A 20,455-nucleotide genomic window follows, 5' to 3' on the forward strand; every position below is an offset into this window, starting at 1 on the left:
TTTTCAATACCATCCGTCCTATGCCCAAAAGAAGTCCACGTACCAAGTTTCGTTAAGATATCTCAATTTTTACTCGAGTTATCGTGTGCACAGACGGACGGACGGACGGACGGACGGACAGACAGTCACCGCTTAATCGATTTCTCTTTTCATTCTGATCATTTATGTATACATTTGTCTATATCTATCTCGATTCGTTTTGCCTGTTACAAACAACCGTTATGTGAACAAAGTTATAATACCCTTGTGCACAAGTGCGCTCGGGTATAAAAAGAACGGATACAGGAAGGGCCTAGTAAACAACATAAGAAGAGAAACGAAAACGAAGAAATCAAATAAGAAGGAAAATAATGAAAACGCTTGGGTAGTCTTAACTTATACGGGTAAAACATCATATAAATTGGCTAAAGTATGACATTATTACAGCATTTAGAACGAAGGATACTACAGAATAGCACAAATGAGGAAGACCACTAGACAAGCAAGGTGTATATAAGCTGACTTGCGAACGTCAACACAGTTAAATTGGACAAACAGGGCGCAAGAAAAAAACAAGATATCGTAAACATATAAGGGACTACAACAAAAAATGCTTAAACCATCTACCACAACGGAATTGAACTTCGCTAACCATATGACAAAAAATCATTGTACGCCAATGAAAATAGGAAAGACAGCCAAAGTTCTCCATGTACATACAGCACAAAGGACAACGCCTCAACGTATTAGAGAATATGGAGATATAAAAATAAGGTGTTCGATGGAAAAATAATAAATGAGCACATAAACGCCGCGCCTGATATATTATTCCAACCACTCAGGCTACTATACGCACTGGTTGAACGAAAGAATATAATCCGCTGAGACGTACCTAACTAAGAACCAACGACGATTTAGCACAGCTATAAAGTGACGAACAAACAGAAACTATTCAAAACGAAAATTAACACTGAAGATGGCACAACGCCGAAACCGGTTAGTCTACAAACCAAATTTGACAAGGGATGACGGAAAATCATTCCACATTACATCACACTCCTACCCTGTCGGAAACACCAACAACAAAAATGAGAATAACCAAAGATCACACATCGAATTTGACAAGGAATGACGGAAAATCGTTCCACATTATATCACACTCCTACCCTGTCGGAAACAACAAAAATGAGAATAACCAAAGATCACACATCGAATTTGACAAGGAATGACGGAAAATCGTTCCACATTATATCACACTCCTACCCTGTCGGAAACAACAAAAATGAGAATAACCAAAGATCACACATCGAATTTGACAAGGAATGACGGAAAATCGTTCCACATTATATCACACTCCTACCCTGTCGGAAACAACAAAAATGAGAATAACCAAAGATCACACATCGAATTTGACAAGGAATGACGGAAAATCGTTCCACATTATATCACACTCCTACCCTGTCGGAAACAACAAAAATGAGAATAACCAAAGATCATAGATAATAAGGATGCTGGCTATATTTTTGGCTGGGGTCAAGGCTCTTGGTATTGCTACATACGTGGTGTAATGCTCTAAGTCAGGAACAGATGGTTCAAGACCGACCATGCGTGGCGACGAGTCAGACCCTGCGAGAGGTGCCCCTGCTTTTACTGAGTATGGCGGATCTAGAGAGGACAACTCGATAAAACCCGTATTTCCGTGTGTTATCGGTACCGTGCTTATGGGATGAATGGCACTACGTTATTGTGTCTTATAACGGTGGTCTCCAGATACCTGGCGACCTCTGGTTGTAAGCAGTCCGGCTCGGGATAATAGGGGCTATGTCCCAGCTGACATACTTTCCCCCATACTCGTGGGACCTACTATGAATATAAATAAAAATACTTTTTTGCAAAAGCCAGACGGAGCTGAAGAAGCTCCAAAACTAAAACCAGGCCAATCTTGGCTTTCCGGCTGTAGCCGAAACTAACTCTGCAACAATGGCAAGTGTTCCTCTGCATGATGTAGAAATGGTGGATGCACTGTCCTGAATGCAAGTCCCGGGAAGTGGCCTCTCCGACCAACAACGCCATGCCCGGGCAGGCTCGAGAGCGTGAGCGGCTGTGTGGAGCCGCCAGGAGACGCCTCAAGCACTATATTGATAAGGGCATGGGCAAGAAAGCATCGCCCAATAGGAGGGCCAAATCCAACAGCTCCACTTCGAAAGAGTGCGCCGCGAAAACATCATACATACATACATACATCATATAAGGCAATAGATGGTGCCTTGATGAGCCAGGGTATAAGCCGAATAATAAATAAATGGGTTCTATCAATGCTAAGAACACGTAAAATCAGTATGGAATTAGGAGGCCCGACAGAATCGATAACAGCCACAAGGGATTACCTCAAGGGGGTGTACTCTCTCCCCTTTTGTGGATTATGGTTATAGACGAACCCCTTTTCAAAATAAACTGCCAAGGCTTTGATACTCAGGGTTACGCGGATGGAACCATCACCAACCGCATGCAACAAGCCACACAAAAATGGTGTCAGGATAAAGGACTAACTATTAATCTTACGAAAACTATTATTGTACCTTTTACTCGAAGGAGAAAGTTAACTATGATTAAGCTCTCTTGGGCGGGATACAAATAGAATTTTCCAGTGAAGCAAAATATGTGGGGGTAACTCTTGATAAAACACTCAACTGGAATGCATATTTGGATGCGGTTATCAACAAGGCGACAAAGGCTTTCTTTGCCTGTTCGTGACTTCTTGGTAAAACATGGGGCCTTACCCCCAAAATGACCTATTGGTCATTTAATACTGTAGTAAAACCGGTAGTTAACTATGCATCCTTGGCATGGTGGACCAAGCCTACACAAAGGACTGCAAGTACAAAACTAAGTAAATTACACCAAATGATTTGCATTGGCATAACAGGGGCGATGAAGACCTGCCCTGCTGATGCACTCAGCGCCTTGGTTGGAATAACTCACTTTCCTATTTTAATAGAAAAAGAGGCGACCACCGCGGCACTAAAAATCCTAAACACTTCTTATCTGAAGAGCGGAAATATGACGGGTCACATGAGGGTCCTAATGAAATTCGCCAAAGACCCCATATTGCAAATGCGTGAAGCAATACTTCTAAAACTAGAAATCTCTAGAAAATATTAGGTACACATTGCAGATCGAGCTATCTGGAATACAGGGAACCCATACACCAAACTAAATGGAGAGGTTTGGTACGTATATGGCTCTAAACATGATGATGGTAAAACTGGGGCTGGCAAATTTGGGCCGAACTTCAAAAAATCGATACCAATCTTCAAGCGGAGATTCATGCAATAGAAATTTGTGGCAGAGAATGCCTTAGAAGAGGCACATCCTCGAAATATATCTACATTTTGTCGGCAGCCCTACTGACACTGAAGTCTCACAAAATAAATTCTCAGCTAGTATATGGTTGCTTTAATGTTCTAAACGCTCTTGGTGCAAAAAATACCGTTCTATTGGGATGGGTACCGGGACATGAAGGACATGATGGCAACGATGAGACTGACTGCCTAGCGAAGCTAGGAGCTACCGCAGTATTTAATGGTCCAGAACTAACGGGTGATTTTTTTGAGGTTAGGATTTTCATGCATTAGTATTTGACAGATCACGTGGGATTTCAGACATGGTGTCAAAGAGAAAGATGCTCAGTATGCTTTGACATTTCATCATGAATAGACTTACTAACGAGCAACGCTTGCAAATCATTGAATTTTATTACCAAAATCAGTGTTCGGTTCGCTTTACGTCCGATTTATGGTCTACATAATCGACCAAGTGAGCAAACAATTAATGCGATTGTGACCAAGTTTCGCACTCAGTTTACTTTATTGGACATTAAACCAACCACACGAATGCGTACAGTGCGTACAGAAGAGAATATTGCGTCTGTTTCTGAGAGTGTTGCTGAAGACCGTGAAATGTCGATTCGTCGCCGTTCGCAGCAATTGGGTTTGCGAAACACATTTCGAACCGAACACTGATTTTGGTAATAAAATTCAATGATTTGCAAGCGTTGCTCGTTAGTAAGTCTATTCATGATGAAATGTCAAAGCATACTGAGCATCTTTCTCTTTGACACCATGTCTGAAATCCCACGTGATCTGTCAAATACTAATGCATGAAAATCCTAACCTCAAAAAAATCACCCGTTATTTTGTGGGCTCACCAAAGCACACATAAATAAGGTCATAAATAACAGGGTAGACAAAATGTTCAACAGGTACCGGATGGAATGTCCAGGGCAGAGACAAGCCAAACGATTTATCTGCACAAAAAAACTACTCAACTTAGGCAGAGATAATAATAATATATTTTTGGCTCCCCTATATTCCATGTTCTGAAGGACTCTTGTTAGTTAATAAAAAAACACTGAAAATCAGGACTTAATCTACACAAATATGAAAAAATCGGAGCACTTATACGCCCTGACTTTAAAAAATATTCAGCGGGGGAAATATCTTAAATTCGGTACTGTCCTGCCAGAATCGGTACGAGTGATAACCATAAGTATATTCACTTATGTTCCTTAAGTTTTTTCGCTCACGCTTTTAATAAGTGAGTAACTAAAATCACAGGCTTAATGCGGTAGGAATTGTAAGACTGACCCTGAAATAAAAGCATTTGTTCTATAACAGTAAATAACATTGTATTTCTTTTAATCAAATTTAAGAAATTTTATCGTGCATATTTTTTATTGAGCATACTTCGTTGATTTTAGTGCTTATTTTAATAAATGTTTTATCTTCTCTGTATAATTATGTATGTGTGCAAAGTATGAGCAAATTAAGAGTACTTACATTCATTAACAAACCAAAGTGTGTGGAGCCCGTTCCAAAATCCATAGAAACTATTCGATCACGATATCCCCATAAAAAATCATGTGCGGTAAGTGGCTTGAAGGCGTTTTCATTAAGTCCATTAATTAATTTTACTGCAAAAATTTTCTTAAACATATTCATGTTTTCCAATTTGGTAGACGCGCTTATGAGGGGCACATTTGGAAGAACAAATATGTCGAATTCTCCGCAACTAGATTTCTCAGGCAGAAACTCATACGACCTATGATCCTTCAAATAGAAAAAATACAAATGATATACATAATAAGCAAACAAATAAAAAATTTGGTTTGGAATAAATAATTATTAATACATATACATATATCTAACTACACATGGGCGTAGCCAAAACGAAATTTAGGGGGGGGGGGGGGGNAGGGGGGCGCTACGCAATTTTTTTGTTTTCAAAACCAATAATTATTACTAAAAAATTGTTATTACAGCTTAAAATTATTGTAACCAATAGAGGTATGTTGTACACAAACACATAAATAGAAGTGCACAAAAGTTGATATAAAACTATACGGCGATTTAAATAATTAACTTTTTACTGCACATGTTTTTTTTACGAGGAGGAAGCATCGAATGCCTAACTCCGTCGGTGTGAGACTTTAACCCAAACTAAACCTCCTACCGTCATGTACCGTTCCCCACCCGGTACCACCGTCACGGATTTCGTCAGGATAATAACACTGTGTGACCGATAAAGACAAAGATCTATTGATGCACAAAAAATATGAATACTTAGAATTTTAAATACCCCCTCACAATCTGGACTTAAGGTATAAAAACGCGTTTTTCGTAGTATTTCGTTGTTCGTAAATTAATTTCTGTTTATCCGATGAAAAATATATACCGTGCGTACACGACAACGCCAGCTACAACATCAGCAACAGCCACAACTGCAACTATCGCTACAACAGTAGCAACAGCGTCAACAGCACCTACTGCAGCAACTGCTGCGAAAACAGCAACAACAGCACAAAAAACAGCAACGGCCACGCACGGCAGTAACATGCTGGGCGGGGGTAAGGACACCAGGCGCAGGGGTAGCTTCCTTAAGAGCCTGACCGAGGAAGAGGCTGCCCTCTTCATTGAACACGACAGAGAAGAAGAGAAGCCAAGCACCAGCAGGGGCGGCGTGGATCAGGCGCAGCATCGTTCGGAAGGCCTCAAGAGAGCAAATGCATTATTCCCGAAGAACAGGCATCGCTCTGCAAGCAGGCGTCGGACTTTAGGTCGGCGTCGCTCCGGGAGTCGTGACCGCTCTGAGAGTCGATGCCGGTCCAGGGGCCGGCGTCGTTCGGAGAGCAGGCATCGCTCCAGAAGCAGGCACCGTTCCAGCAGTAGGCAGCGTAGGCCTTCCAGTCGGATCTCCTCAGCGTCGCATGAGTCAGGGTGGCAGTTACAGGAGAATAAGAAGCGTAGTCGCAGGTGCAGACCTCCTCCACTACCCCCTCCGGTCAACGGGGAGCCCTTGATGCCCACCATCGAGCTGGTCTTGGTGGGTCGGGAGTCAAGTGGTATCTTCGGTACCTTCAGCAGGGGAAATCTGCGAATGAAGCCCGCACTATGGCGGAAGTACGGCAAGAGGTGGAGCGTAAGGAACGTGAGCGCGAAGAGCGCAAGCGCAGAGGCAACAGAGCTGCAACCGTGCCTGGGAAGCGATGTTCCGTGCGTTCAGGCCATCCCCACCAGACTGGAAGCTGGCTAAAAGCCTTATAAACCGGCAAACAGTGCGGTGGTGTTTGGACTCCTTCGAACGGTACAAGGCCCCTGGGGTGGATGGTATATGTCCGGTGTTGCTGAAGCAGGGCGGGGAGCTCTTACTTCCACATCTTGTGGATATTATGAGGGACAGTCTAGCACTGGCCCACATTCCCAAAGTGTGGCAGAGGGCCAGGGTTATCTTTATCCCGAACGCAGGTAAGAGAGATTACTCTCTTGCCAAGTCATTCAGGCCGATAAGTCTCACATCCTTTATGTTAAAGGCAATGGAGAAAACTATTGACCATGAAATCAGGTTTAACACTCTAAAATGAACCCCTCTGCATTCCGACCAGCACGCGTACAGGGTGGGTAGATCCACGGACGCTGCGCTGTATGCCTTAACGGAGGAAATACAAGGGGCCTTTGAGTGTGATGAGGTGGGGCTCTGTGCCTTCCTCGATATCGAGGGGGCCTTTGATAATGCCTCTCATTTGGGAGTCGACAGAGCTCTTGAGAAACATAACGTTCAGCTAACCATCCGGCGATGGATAGCAAGGTTACTGCAGGCCAGGGTCGCCGAAACTGAAGTCGGTGACAGCGTCGTTCAAATACAAACGACAAAAGGGTGCCCGCAAGGGGGAGTACTATCTCCTCTACTGTGGAGCTTAGTTGTGGACGAACTCCTACAGATACTCACGAACGAGGGCGTCCATTGCCAAGGGTACGTGGACAACATAGTGATTATCGCTAGAGGGAAGTTCGCTAATACTCTCTGTGACATCGTCCAAAAAGGTCTTAATCTTGTAAAAAGGTGGTGCGCAGACGTAGGCTTAAATATAAACCCCTATAAAACAGCTATAGTCCCCTTTACCAAGAAACGAAATCTTCTGGGGATGAGGAACTTGACCTTGGATGGGGTCGTAATCAATGTCGCCACTGAGGTTAAGTATCTGGGGCTTACTCTGGACTCCAAGCTTCTGCGGAAGGCCCATGTTGATGCGGTCACCTCTAAGGCCACGGGAGCGATGATGGTGTGCAAACGTCTGCCGAGTAAATCCTGGGGGTGCACTCGGGGGATGATCAGATGGATGTACACCATGATAGTGAGGCTTATAGTGACTTATGGTGCGGTGGCTTGGTATTCCAGGACTACTATGGTAACGGTAGGTAATGCTGGAACTCGAACCACTGCAACTCTCAGTTGAACAGGTTGCAAAGCGAACCATCCTTAACTTTGCGAGGGAGGGATTCGGCAAAGGCAAGGTGCTATCATCTAGGAACAGGGACAAGCTAGGTCCCCAGCTCCCCCTGGTTTTGTTTCCCAGGGACGATATCAACAGATAGGTTGTCTTTAAAAGGAATTTCAGGACCTATACTTATAGCAAGGCGACCTGGTGTACCTCTATTATGGAAAGGCACATACAAGCGAGCACAATACAGTGGTACACTGACGGCTTCAAAACACCTGCGAGGATTGGAGCAGGCATGTACGGCCCCAGGCTGAAGCTTTCGGTGCCCCTGGGAAACTTCCCAAGCATCTTTCAAGTGTAGGTCTATGCCGTAAGTATGTGCGCAGAGATTAACATTAGCAGGAACTATAGGAATGAAAGGATACTTATACAAAGTGATAGTCAAGCGGCACTTATGGATCTCTCATCATTCGAGATGAAGTCCTCCTTTATTTTGGAGTGTGTCGAGAGGCTTAATTCTCTGGCGGAGGTTAATGATATCCAACTAATGTGGGTACCTGGGCACATGGGGGTTGCAGGAAATGAGGAGGCTGATCATCTGGCCAGATTAGCTGCTTCCTCGACCCCGATAGGACCTGAGCCCTTTCTGGCAGTGGGACCCAGTACCATAAAGGATATACTCAGAAGGGACAATTGCAAACTGAGGGAACTGCACTGGCGTGGCACTATGGGTCAGTGTCAGGCTAAAAGCATATTATTAGGTTACAATCTGATAAGATACAGGCTACTCATGAATCTTCCAAAGGATAAAATGAGAGTTATTATAGGATTTTTGACTGGCCACTGTAGGCTCAGAGGGCACTTGTACAAACTAGGTATCTAGTCCAGCGACCTGTGTCGCTTCTGCGATGCGGCCAGGGAAACTCCCCTACACCTTCTTATGGCGTGTGAGGCCGTTGCGCGTAGGAGGTATAGGAGCATAGCGCACGTCTGGCCAAGAGAGGAGCACATATACTCACTGTCCCCGGGGCCTATTATGAAGTCTATAGACACTCTGGGGCTGGTGTTGTGATGAGCTAGGGGCACAATATACCTAACGGTGGCAGTGCCTTACCCAACCAACTAACTAACTAATTAACCGCAACCCTCAATATGTGCAATTCCTCGATTAATGCAAGTCAAAACATTGTAACCTTTATAAGTGAAACTTCAGAACAATTTTACCTACAACTTTATTTGATAATGCACGCCACGCACAAAAAATTTGAATTTTTTGCATTTCTTTCATTTATGAGTATTCTGGAAAAACAACAAAATGGTGTTTCAGTTAAAGTGATGTGTGATGAGCAGGACCGAAGAAAATAAGCAAAAAAAAAATTTTAAGCGCTTAGATGAACATTAAAACATTAGTAAGTATGCTACCAAATATGCTCGAAAAACAATAAAAAGTCTAAGTACAGTTTAATGTTTTGTTTTTTATTAAGTTTATTTCAAACATTGGACGGAATTCGAAATTTTCATATTTCCAGTGGTGTAAATGCATCGATTTAGTTGTCACTTTTTTACTATTATTAAAAGAAATGCTGATTATATTACGCTAAGATATGAATCCTTAATTATTTTCAAGACTGAATTTAATTGGTTTCAAATATATGTTTTTCTCCATTTGAGTTAATTATTTTTACTCCCTTCAATAACACCGATGCCTTCCCGCAGAGACAAACCTTTGGTTTTAAATTTTTGTATCTAAGCAGAACTGGAATTGAAGTTACGAGTTAAAAAAAAAAAAACCAAATCGGTTTTTATGTTATTACTAGCAGACCTTGCGGACTTCGTCCCGCCCAAAATAAACTGTTTATTTAAACATTTCGTCCAACGTTTTTACCAATAATTCACGTTCACGTTTGGTTTTGTGGTCGTCAGAAGGCATATCTTCCATTGCCGTCTTAAATAACCTAATGAAAGCGTTGTGTCCGTGAAGAAGTTCTTGTGGTAACAATTATCTGGTCCGATGGTGAATCGTTCTTGAATCTGTATAGTACAGTTTTAGTACAGTTTGTGGCAATTTCAAAATGGAGGAGTATCATTAGGCCGCTATTATTAGTTACATTCGATCTTCGAATGTGGTCGAAAGTGCTGATCGAGCTAATTTTCATTTGCTATTATGGCGCTCATTCGATGAAGAATAGCGCTATTGTGAATTTCGGTTGTTTAGGTAGTTCAAAATAATTTATATTTCATCACTGGGAGGCTTTGTTTACAAATCGAGCAAACTAAAGTGTGCTTATACAAATGTATTTACATATGTAAATTTATGCAAATTAAATAAAAAACAAAGCAACGGAGTTCTGGTTCAACGATTCGTCAGAGGATGAGAGCTTAGAAAAATGGCCAGGAGCGGAAAACGTTTTAGAGAGGTTAAGTGTAGTCTTTCGATTGTATTTTGACATACAATATATTTAAGAAATTTTAACATCCAAATCTATTTAAAATATATTAAAACCATTGGGAGACAGTCTGCCGTTTGCCAGCAATAGAATTTTAAAATTCGAAACTCAAACTCACACACATATTCCCATTTTCAATCTCAAACAACAACAATTGTGAACAATTTCGTCTTCGTATTCTCAATTTTATATGATTTTAAAATGCTGGCAAACGCCAGAAAAAAATCATGGTCGACGAATTGAGATAATTTACCTTGTAATGTTTTTATCATGATTAAAATTATAAACAGCTCTATGATTTTGTTCTCAGAGACCGTGCCAATAGAGTATTGGGATTTTATTTCGTAAGTAAGGCTAACCTAATATTCGCGGCTTGCGTTTTGGTACGCATGCCGTCGAATTTGTTTTTTTGCGTCACCCGAAATTGACTTGCATGCGTTTGCATTTGATTTCATTGAGCGAAACGTCAAATCAAAATGTCACGCAGAACAAAAATTGGAAATTGAGTTAGCTTCATACGCACGCCGTTCAATTTCGGTTGATCTCATACAAGTTGCATGTGCATGAGAAATTTTTGACAATAAATTGGCGGCGTGCGTGAATATTAGGTTAGACTGTTAAGAGCTTGTGTTTGGTATTCACGAAGTTAGAACTGCATGAAATTAATAAAAATTGTTTATAATTAGTGTCTAGCCGCCAAAAAGTAAGAAAAAAATGCAAAATCATACATTTTCACAATTTTCTAACACTTCGCTACACCAACGAAAGCAAAAATCTGATTGACAGAAAATTCGATACTCAACGAAAATTTTGACACGCTTGCATAGCTCATAATACGAATTTTACTGGCTATCGAAGATCGAATGCAACTCATAATAAGGGCCATAGACTTATTTCAGACGAAATACCTTAGAAGTCTTACAATTGTATTTATAGGCATTTATAAAGAATTGTCTTTATTTTGCTTAGTCGCCGTAAAGCAAGGACCGCAATCGTTCTGGTGATTGATTTAACGGTGGTAATTTAACTTTGATCCTTGTTGTCTCCGATTGACTTCACTTGACGATTTTTACCAATAACTCGACTCCAGCGCCACATTGTACCTTTTTTTGTGCAATAGTAGATATTGCCCCTACCGTTACCAATATATTTATATACCGAATATGAGCCAAATCGGATACTGAGATAAATCGGCCACGAGACAATCGGACAAGGAGACAAATGGTTTTTATGAGCTTTGGAAATATATTAGAAATGAGCATTAGGGGGTCCACCGAAACGAGTAAAGTTTTGAGAGGGGTCTACGAGAAAAATAAGTTTGGTAACCTCTGGTATACTATGTAATATACCTCGGCAATTTTGTAAGTTAAACTAAAAATTTATACATCGTTTTAAGCTGTAATTACTTAAGAAGTAAACGTCTAGGCTGTTACCCAAACCACTCTATATTTTTATCAATAATCTCAGATTCGTTCTCTCATACAAACTTTCGATGTAAACTTAGACGACACAAACATAAAGACAAAGTAATAAAAAATTGAACTATAAATTTAATTATTCGTTTACCGTTCAATCTATGTTGGCTCATTGTCGACTACAGCCAGGTTTTTACTCTTCTTAAATGGAATTATTTTGTAGTTAGCGAGAATAACTTGAAATAGAACCGGCAAACCCACATATTCACATTTTTTATGCCATGTTTTTTTAAACTGGGAATTCCCAAGAAAGTGAAGTAACACTAATACTTTGGCGAATGGTTCCGTGCGCAAAAGTCCACGTAATTGGGGAAAGATTTTGACCGACAATCACCTGGGAGTGGCCGGAAGTGATTATTTGTTCCCTATGGCTCAATTCGCAGCTCACGATGTCCAGAACTTAATCTAGGTATCTTCTAGGCACCGAACACGAACCTCGCGTGCGCTGGGTTTGGGTCCCGCCACGTTAAAATCCCATCCAATGAAAACGAAAAACATGCCTCGGATGAGACCCCCTTCTTTTGATGACGAACACGGCAAACGTATTGAGGACTACGGTTTGACGGTATGCACCTGGAATATCCGGACCCTTAATGTGGAAGGTGCCCGCGCCCGGATGGTCGATGTTCTCAAGAAAACAAAGGCTGACATCACCGCCATCCAAGAAATGCGATGGACGGGGAAAGGCAAGGAAAGCGTGCAGCCTTGCGTCGTCTATTATAGCTTCCAGGAGCGCAAATTCGGTGTTGGATTTGTGGTGGGAGAGAGACTACGTCGGCGAGTATTGTCGTTCATCACAGTGGACGAACGTTTAGCCACAATCAGTATTAATGCGTGATTCTTTAACATCTCGCTGCTCCGTCACGATATCAAAATCCGTACTTCGCGATTTCAAAACCAAGGTGGGCAAGGAAGGGAGTTCTGGCGTCACTGTCAGAAAATTCAGCCTCCACAACGAAACGTCCGCTAACGGACTGAAGCTGATCGACAGAAACATGGTAGTATATAGTACTGGGTTCCAGCATAAAAAATCTATCAGGCTACATGGCTGTCTTCAGATCGAACAACGAGAAACCAAATGCATCATGTTGTTATAGACGGAAGGCACGCTTCCACTGTCACAGTCTGAAATTGTCTCTTTTAGATATGCAATTATAATGAAGCAAAAACATCAAGCTGTGAGGTTCAACTTATATTGTGCTCTGATTTGCCTTTCTATTTGCAAAGTTTGTTGTGCGAATTCTGAGTTAAAGTTGTTACAAAAAGTGCCTGCAAGCATCTTAGCGTGAAAATAATAGACACTAAGTGAAAGTTTTGTGTTTTATATTAAATTTAATTAAATTTCACTAGCATACATCTAATCTTGCCGAGTCATTTGTTGTTATCATTGTTGTTGTATTTCCTTTGTAGTTAACTGAAATCGTTTTTATTTTTGCACATTTATTTTAGTAATTCTTCTCTTAATTCTTTTAGTAATTCATGTAACAGCTGCTTGCTTTGCGTTTATCAAGTGTCATAATTACACTGATACTCAAACTGTTCGCTACATTTATCTAAAGCTATTTACATCAGCTCCTAAATTGTGCTCTTGATACTTGCCAAATTAAAACCGCTGAACGCTACTTATCGTGCTGGCTCTGTGATGGTATTTGCCATCTAAAATGTTGTGAAAAGGTCTTCGCTGGTCTTGCTTAAAGTGCAGGTCAACCGAAGTTGATNAAATTGTGCTCTTGATACTTGCCAAATTAAAACCGCTGAACGCTACTTATCGTGCTGGCTCTGTGATGGTATTTGCCATCTAAAATGTTGTGAAAAGGTCTTCGCTGGTCTTGCTTAAAGTGCAGGTCAACCGAAGTTGATCTCTTAAAGTTGCTTAGGCAAACCAGAAATGGTTTTTCGGAGGTGGGGAGAGTTGTCGGTACTGACCGAAAAATTTAAGCATTATGAAAATGTATTTAAATCTTTTAAATGCTTAGATACCGTGCAATCTATAAAGGATATTTGTGTGTTAAAACGCAAGTGTCTTCATAGTCCGCCTAATGAAATGATAATCGCTCCACGTCAGAACAATCTTCCGAATGACTTAATTAACCTCTCTTCTCCATGTCCACAGACATCGGAGTCGCCATCCTTAAAAAAATGTATAACAACGTCTGCTTCCGCTTCTAATAACAACGAGCCTGAAGTATCTTCCCCTTTCCCCGTTGAAGTGGTGGCACCGTCATCTAATCCTCTAACGCTTACTCTACCCTCAATTAATAACTCGGTTACTCAACCCCTTCCGCCGGTGATCGAGTCTAATACTAGGAGACTGGTTGTGGTTCCCCCAAAGAAGTCTATATTTGTCCCTATATTTGTCCCTAGATTCCGAAGACGATATAAAGTTTTACATCTCGTGCAAATTAAATAAAACTATCAACTTAAGTATGAGAAAATTTAATTTTACATATGAAAGAAATATTTCTTCACTTAAAATTGACGTAACTTTAGAAAATTTTGACATGCTGCTTAGTAGTTCTTGGCCTTTGGAATTCGCACCATAAACTTTGTAGTTAATGGCCTTGAATGCAATTATAATATAATGTCTTTCACTGAAACTTGGCTCAAACCCCACATTTTTAATTCAAAGATTCATTCAAATAATTATAATATCTACAGAAAAGATCAGGAGGACAGAATAGGCGTTGGCGTACTCTTCGCCGTAGACTCTTCAATACCATCTGAAGAAGTTAGTCTTCCACACATTCAATCTGCTGAATTCGAATGCATTCGTGTACAGCAGTTATTCCCAAAGTGGTTCAAGTGGACCCCCAGGGGTCCACGGAAGACTTGACGGGGGTCCACGGTGACGTGAACAAAATATGGGGGTCCATGAGTTGTAAATAGGGGTCCACGAAAATTTATCTGGTTTCGATGTAAAGAACCAAAATTGTTGCTTGATAGCCTCTCTATTTAACTTTAATTTTTTTGAGCGGTGTATAGTGCTTTTGACGCACTGCTGCACTTACCGTCACTTTGTGTTTTCATACGTGGGGAAGCCTTAAGGGCTAACTATAATATGAATAAGCAAGCGTATGCAAATGTGGGAATACACATAAATCCTATTCTGAAACTATAATGTGCTTAGCATCAAGTTTCGTCAAGTTTCGCCAAACTTAATTTGCTTAAGGAAAGAGCGATACTGATCGCACCTTCCGTACGGAATCAGCTGTTTGTCCTCGTACGCATGTATGTACATATGTAACACATGCAGTGTTGTCGCATTGGTATTTTTTTACCGAAATTGGTAATTTTTTTCTTTATTTATCATATTTGGAATTTGGTAACTTATTTTTCAACTTGGTAACTTTTTCGATTCAGTCCTACATGTAACACAGGTCAAAAGAAGTTCTGGTTCCACATTAGGAAGTGGGCCGTAAGCGTTTCCTTTTACAGAAAGTTTCGCAAGGCGAACAGTTCTACGGCGTTTCTAGGTTACTATAATTGTGTGATCTACAACAAACTGCTTGATAGTAATAAATGTGGCAACACTGAACTCATGTAAGTAAAATACAGCCACCTAAAAGTCTACACTACGTTGCTTATGCATTTGATAGAGTTTTCGTTAATTTTCTGGCAGTCAGTTACGGCAGCTTATTCATATTATAGTTACCCCTTTAAAGCCCACCTGCAGACTAAAAAGAATCGGACGCTGGTATGACAATGAGTGGGGTGCGCCGAAAATGGCGGAAAATGGCGGCAGAGATTTAAGCACTTGTGTCTTACATATACTCCACCTGCAAGGTCATGAGTGAGCCGAACATTTGATGAGTTTATGGTGAAGATAATGTAAATAACGCTAGCTCTCGCAGTGCTCTTAAAAAATATAACTTTTCCGAGCGAGAGAGTATTTTGATGTATTTATGAGCTCTATTTTTTAAAACCTACAAGTGTGTAATCACATTATTTTTATAAATAGAAAACAAGAAAATATTTTACTTTTATTTTGGCTACTCTGAGTTTAGTTTTTGAATTCACCCGATGCAAATTTACATTGTTAGATCTACTTTTCACATTTAATTTTTTTACGAGCTTTGGGAATGTTTAGAAATGTATCAGCAGGGGGTCCACCGAAATCAGTAAATTTTTGAAAGGGGTCTACGAGAAAAAAAGTTTGGGAACCTCTGGTATACAGGTTGGAAGGGGATTTAATTACTTAGTTCTATGCTATATTCCTCCCCGATCTGACTCATCAGTGTATTCACAACATGTCTCTTTACTGAAATCAATTAATTCAATGATTAAACCCTCTGATTCAATTATTGTGTTGGGTGACTTTAATTGACCAAATGTATAATGGAACATCATTGATAATGATGTCGTACCTTTCTCGTCTAGTGCGTGCAACAACGTATTTTTAGAGGGGATGGCTGAACTCTGCCTAAATCAAGTTAATGTACTTCGCAATCAGTTTGGTAAAGTATGAGATCTTGTTTATGTTGCTATTGAGATATCTTACGAAATTATAAACGACTAGCAAATACCCGGCGTGCTTCGCAACGCCTCGTGAGTAATTTTGCATCAAAGTTTAGGAGAAACCGTATTGAAACTCAAATGGGAAAACCTCTTCAGGGGAAGAATTTTGCCTTTAGTAGTATCCATAATTCATCTGGCCGGCCACTGTAACCCAGGTACGTATGTATGTACTGAAATCAATTAATTCAATGATTAAACCCTCTGGTTCAATTATTGTGTTGGGTGACTTTAATTGACCAAATGTATAATGGAACATCATTGATAATGATGTCGTACCTTTCTCGTCTAGTGCGTGCAACAACGTATTTTTAGAGGGGATGGCTGAACTCTGCCTAAATCAAGTTAATGTACTTCGCAATAAGTTTGGTAAAGTATGAGATCTTGTTTATGCTGCTATTGAGATATCTTACGAAATTATAAACGACTAGCAAATACCCGGCGTGCTTCGCAACGCCTCGTGAGTAATTTTGCATCAAAGTTTAGGAGAAACCGTATTGAAACTCAAATGGGAAAACCTCTTCAGGGGAAGAATTTTGCCTTTAGTAGTATCCATAATTCATCTGGCCGGCCACTGTAACCCAGGTACGTATGTATGTACAAATGTAATGTGTTGTAATCGATTGGTAATAATAATAAAAGTTAAGATCTATCTTCACAAATCAGTGCCGTATCAGTTCGGTATCATTGCCAATCAGCATCGATCAGTGATACCGTTTCACACACATCCGTAACATGTCGTCCGGTACTTTCAGTAAAATGAAGTTCATTGAAACCAAAAAAACTTATTTTACTAATGTTTAATTGGCAATTATTGCCAAATTATATAATTCTGGATAATTCCGTACCAACACGATTAAGTTTCCCTCCTTATCAAACAAAACTCGCAACAGAATACCGTCAGCTCGTCAGTGAAGCACACAAGCAAATCTTTGCCGAGTTAACTACACTCTAAAAATTTTTTGTTTAAATTTAAGCATATTAAAAAGGGTAACCAGTTTCCTCTCTTAATGTATGCAAATTTGCACAACGTGTTTATCAATTTAAATACTGTTTTTTAACTTTTACTTACCATATGTGTGGCGTAGAACAAATTTGAAATTTGTTTGTTGAATTCTTAACACTTAAACCCAAATTCACAGTGCGTAATTAACTCAGAATCGGCAGTTAACTACAGATTTTCAGTGAATGTATTTTTTCGTTAAAAACTTTTGCAATTTTCAACATTTCATGTGTACATTTTAAACATCGCATGTTCAAAAATCCAGTCTTGAACATCTTATGCGTATACTTACACAAATTTTGTTTGAAAATAAACACTTTTCAGTAGCAGTTTTACATGCAGTTTTTAGAGTGTATAAAAAAATTTCGGAACGCACACTGAAGCAGCACTGACAATAAAAAACGGCACTGTGCCGGACGGTCTGAGCAACTCTATTTGGGACTGGGGCAACGATATTATATTTTTCACTGACACTGATAGGTATGGCACTGATATGTGTAGATAGACTTTTGTTGTAAAAATCACCAATATAATTGATTTGAGGTCGATAAATAAACGCATATCTAATTCCGATTGCAGGCATCGTTCCTATTCGCGCCGCCGCTACTATTCTCCTATTGCGGGCCATTGCCCTTGCGGCTTTCGTTTGTCTTGACAAATTTGTTTTAGCTTTAGGCATTTTTAAACACTTCGCACTATTCTGTTATTTTAAAGATTTTTTTTATATTTAGTAACGAACTTCCACTTTGTATAAGCCAAAAAAACTCAGCCTTTAACGCATTTGCTAATTTATCAACTTCGCGAAAACAATGTGACGAATTCCCATGAAGCCCAACAAATAGACATACATATGTACATCATTGATATGCTGTTGTTTGTGCATGCCACTACAGCGTTGGACAAATGGAATTCAGCTAGACAGAGGCAGGATTCCCATAAAAAACAGGGCTAAAGTACTTTACCATATCAATTCTAATTTGAACATAGTTATGCACATATGTATGCATGTATTCAAGTCTAACGCAATTGATTGAATATTGATTTGTTGAAGTTAAGTTTTGTTTTGTGCAGAATTTGCATGAAGCGAAACAGATATTTCTTTGCTGTTATTTATCACGATCCAGGAAATAAAGGTCGCGCCATTCGCGGACCGCTAACCCTCTCTTCGTCGATTTGACAGCATCCACCCAATCGCTGACGTCATAAAATACTTTTGTTGACATTCACTGTTGCCAACTTGATGCTTTTCGCACCAAATTTAGTGGGTATTCAAAACGAAAAATATTTTGAGTCTGGTGCTTGGTGCGTTTTTGATGCTTTTGTTTTTAGTTTGAAGACACCAAATTAGAAAATCTTTAAAAAATTGAAGCAAAATTTATAGCGATCGTAAGTGTGGTAAGCAACTTTACAAAAATTAAAAAAAAAATCATGGCACAGTGACAATCATAAGCAGGCATGGGCAGAGAACATGATAAAAATATAGTAAGGTAGAACCGGTGAGAGTCACTTTTCAAATTCTTGACGTTTCCAAACAATTTAATTTTTAAATTTACTCACAAACTCACACACACATTTTCATTTTCAAACTCAAGCAACAACAATTTCGAACAATTTCATTTTTTTATTTTCACTTTTATATGATTTTAAAATGTTGGCAAACTTCAAAAAAAAATCATGGCCGACGAATTGAGAGAAGCGTTCTACCTTGCTATATTTTTATCATGGGCAGAGAACGAGCACACGCTCAAAGAGCATAACCATCGCGTGTACGTATACAAGCAAGAGCGTAACGATGGGAGCGCGACTGCATGCAAAATTCCCTGCAAAAAATGGGCCTAATCCGGGATGACTCCGGGAGCAATCGCAAAGGAGCATGCGACTAATACCACTTTTGATCTCTTTATATGGAATGAGCGGACCGCTTTTGTTCGGGCATGTCCTATGAAGAGACTAATTGTTCACCTTTATACCCGAACGGGTATAAAAAGCGCCTAGTCACTTTTAAAAAATAAAAATAAAAATTTGCGCCAGCTGAGATTCGAACCGGGGTGCTCAGTTTTGTTAGGCGAATACTCTCTCTGTGTGCCAACGCCGCACATGAAATTTCATTGACTAAGAGCGTACATATCATTAAATCGTTAGTAGTACCCGTTGGGGACTAATTGATCTCCAATTATACCCACAAGGGATCAGTCGAGACTAATTGACCTCCATTAGTACCCATATGAGACTAGTTGGGACTAATTAATGCCCAGTTGTACCCGATTGAGAGTACTCTCGGAATACTCTCTTTAGAGATTAGTCGCACAATTTTTTGCAGGGTTAATTAAGCACACCAACACATTCTCACTTTTAGCTAACGCTTGTTTGTGGTAGTGCCCACGTCTGATCATAAGCGACAACAAAATATTTGGCAGCATCTTCAATCATGCCAGAAGAAATCGACCGTCGTGCGAGAAACATCGATTTTTATTAATTTGAATCGGCATCCTTATAATAAAATTATGTATGCATATGAAGTCCATAAAATACACCAATAAAAATTTGGTGCTTTTTCAAATTCACAACTTGGCAATACTGCCTTTTGTTCGATGCTTCCTCTTTTTCTTGTCGAGTTCGTCTTACTCTCTCATTCTGGTATTTGTTGACGTCACGGCCAGTTGCTCTCAGCTCGATTGGTGCAATTTTGTATTATTGGTTATTTATTCTGTCTACTACTACAGCGATTTAAAATAAGGTTTCTGCTGCGTAGCGGCAACTTTGTTTCACGAACTTCATCTTTATGAAATAAAGGAAAAGAAGAAGATCAAAGTATGTATGTATGCCACACCAAGAAGCTTACAGTGGGCATGTGCCGATATAGCATCAAGCAGCATTTTGAAGTAAAAAAAACCAAGGAATGAAACCGAAACCCAAACCGAAACCGTAACCGTTTAAAACCGTTTCGTTTTACAAAACCGAAACCGAAACCGTAACCGTTATCTTGACCTGAAAAGGAACGATACCGAAACCATTTCAATCACAGGTTTCAATCGGTTTTCCAGAAATTTACAAAAATAATAAATAAAAATTTCTTTGAAATAAATGATTTATTTAACCAAAATCAGCAACATTTTGCTAAAATTCTTGTTAAGTAGTAAATAAGTATGGCAAGTTACCAAAAATCTGCTGATGACTTTGTTGTTGTGAATCGATAATCGATTAATTATATTTAAGTAGTTTCTTTCCCGTACGCAATGCGAGATCCCGCGTGTGCCCAAAA

General features: G+C 39.9%; 1 protein-coding gene across 1 annotated transcript in view; it reads right to left on the bottom strand.

The window, feature by feature from the left end:
• Positions 1 to 20,455, bottom strand: part of LOC108355674 (lysosome membrane protein 2) — a gene marked incomplete at its 5' end in the record, with an annotated part of 259,295 nt that overhangs the window by 65,654 nt on the left and 173,186 nt on the right. Inside the window, one exon of the mRNA XM_017606824.1 lies at positions 4,818 to 5,087. Coding sequence (XP_017462313.1) covers positions 4,818 to 5,087 — 270 coding nt within the window. The remainder of the gene's footprint in view (positions 1 to 4,817; positions 5,088 to 20,455) is intronic.

Source organism: Rhagoletis zephyria, unplaced genomic scaffold (assembly GCF_001687245.7).
Source record: "Rhagoletis zephyria isolate East Lansing unplaced genomic scaffold, Rhagoletis_zephyria_1.1 Rzeph_scaffold_00168, whole genome shotgun sequence".
NCBI lineage: Eukaryota > Metazoa > Arthropoda > Insecta > Diptera > Tephritidae > Rhagoletis > Rhagoletis zephyria.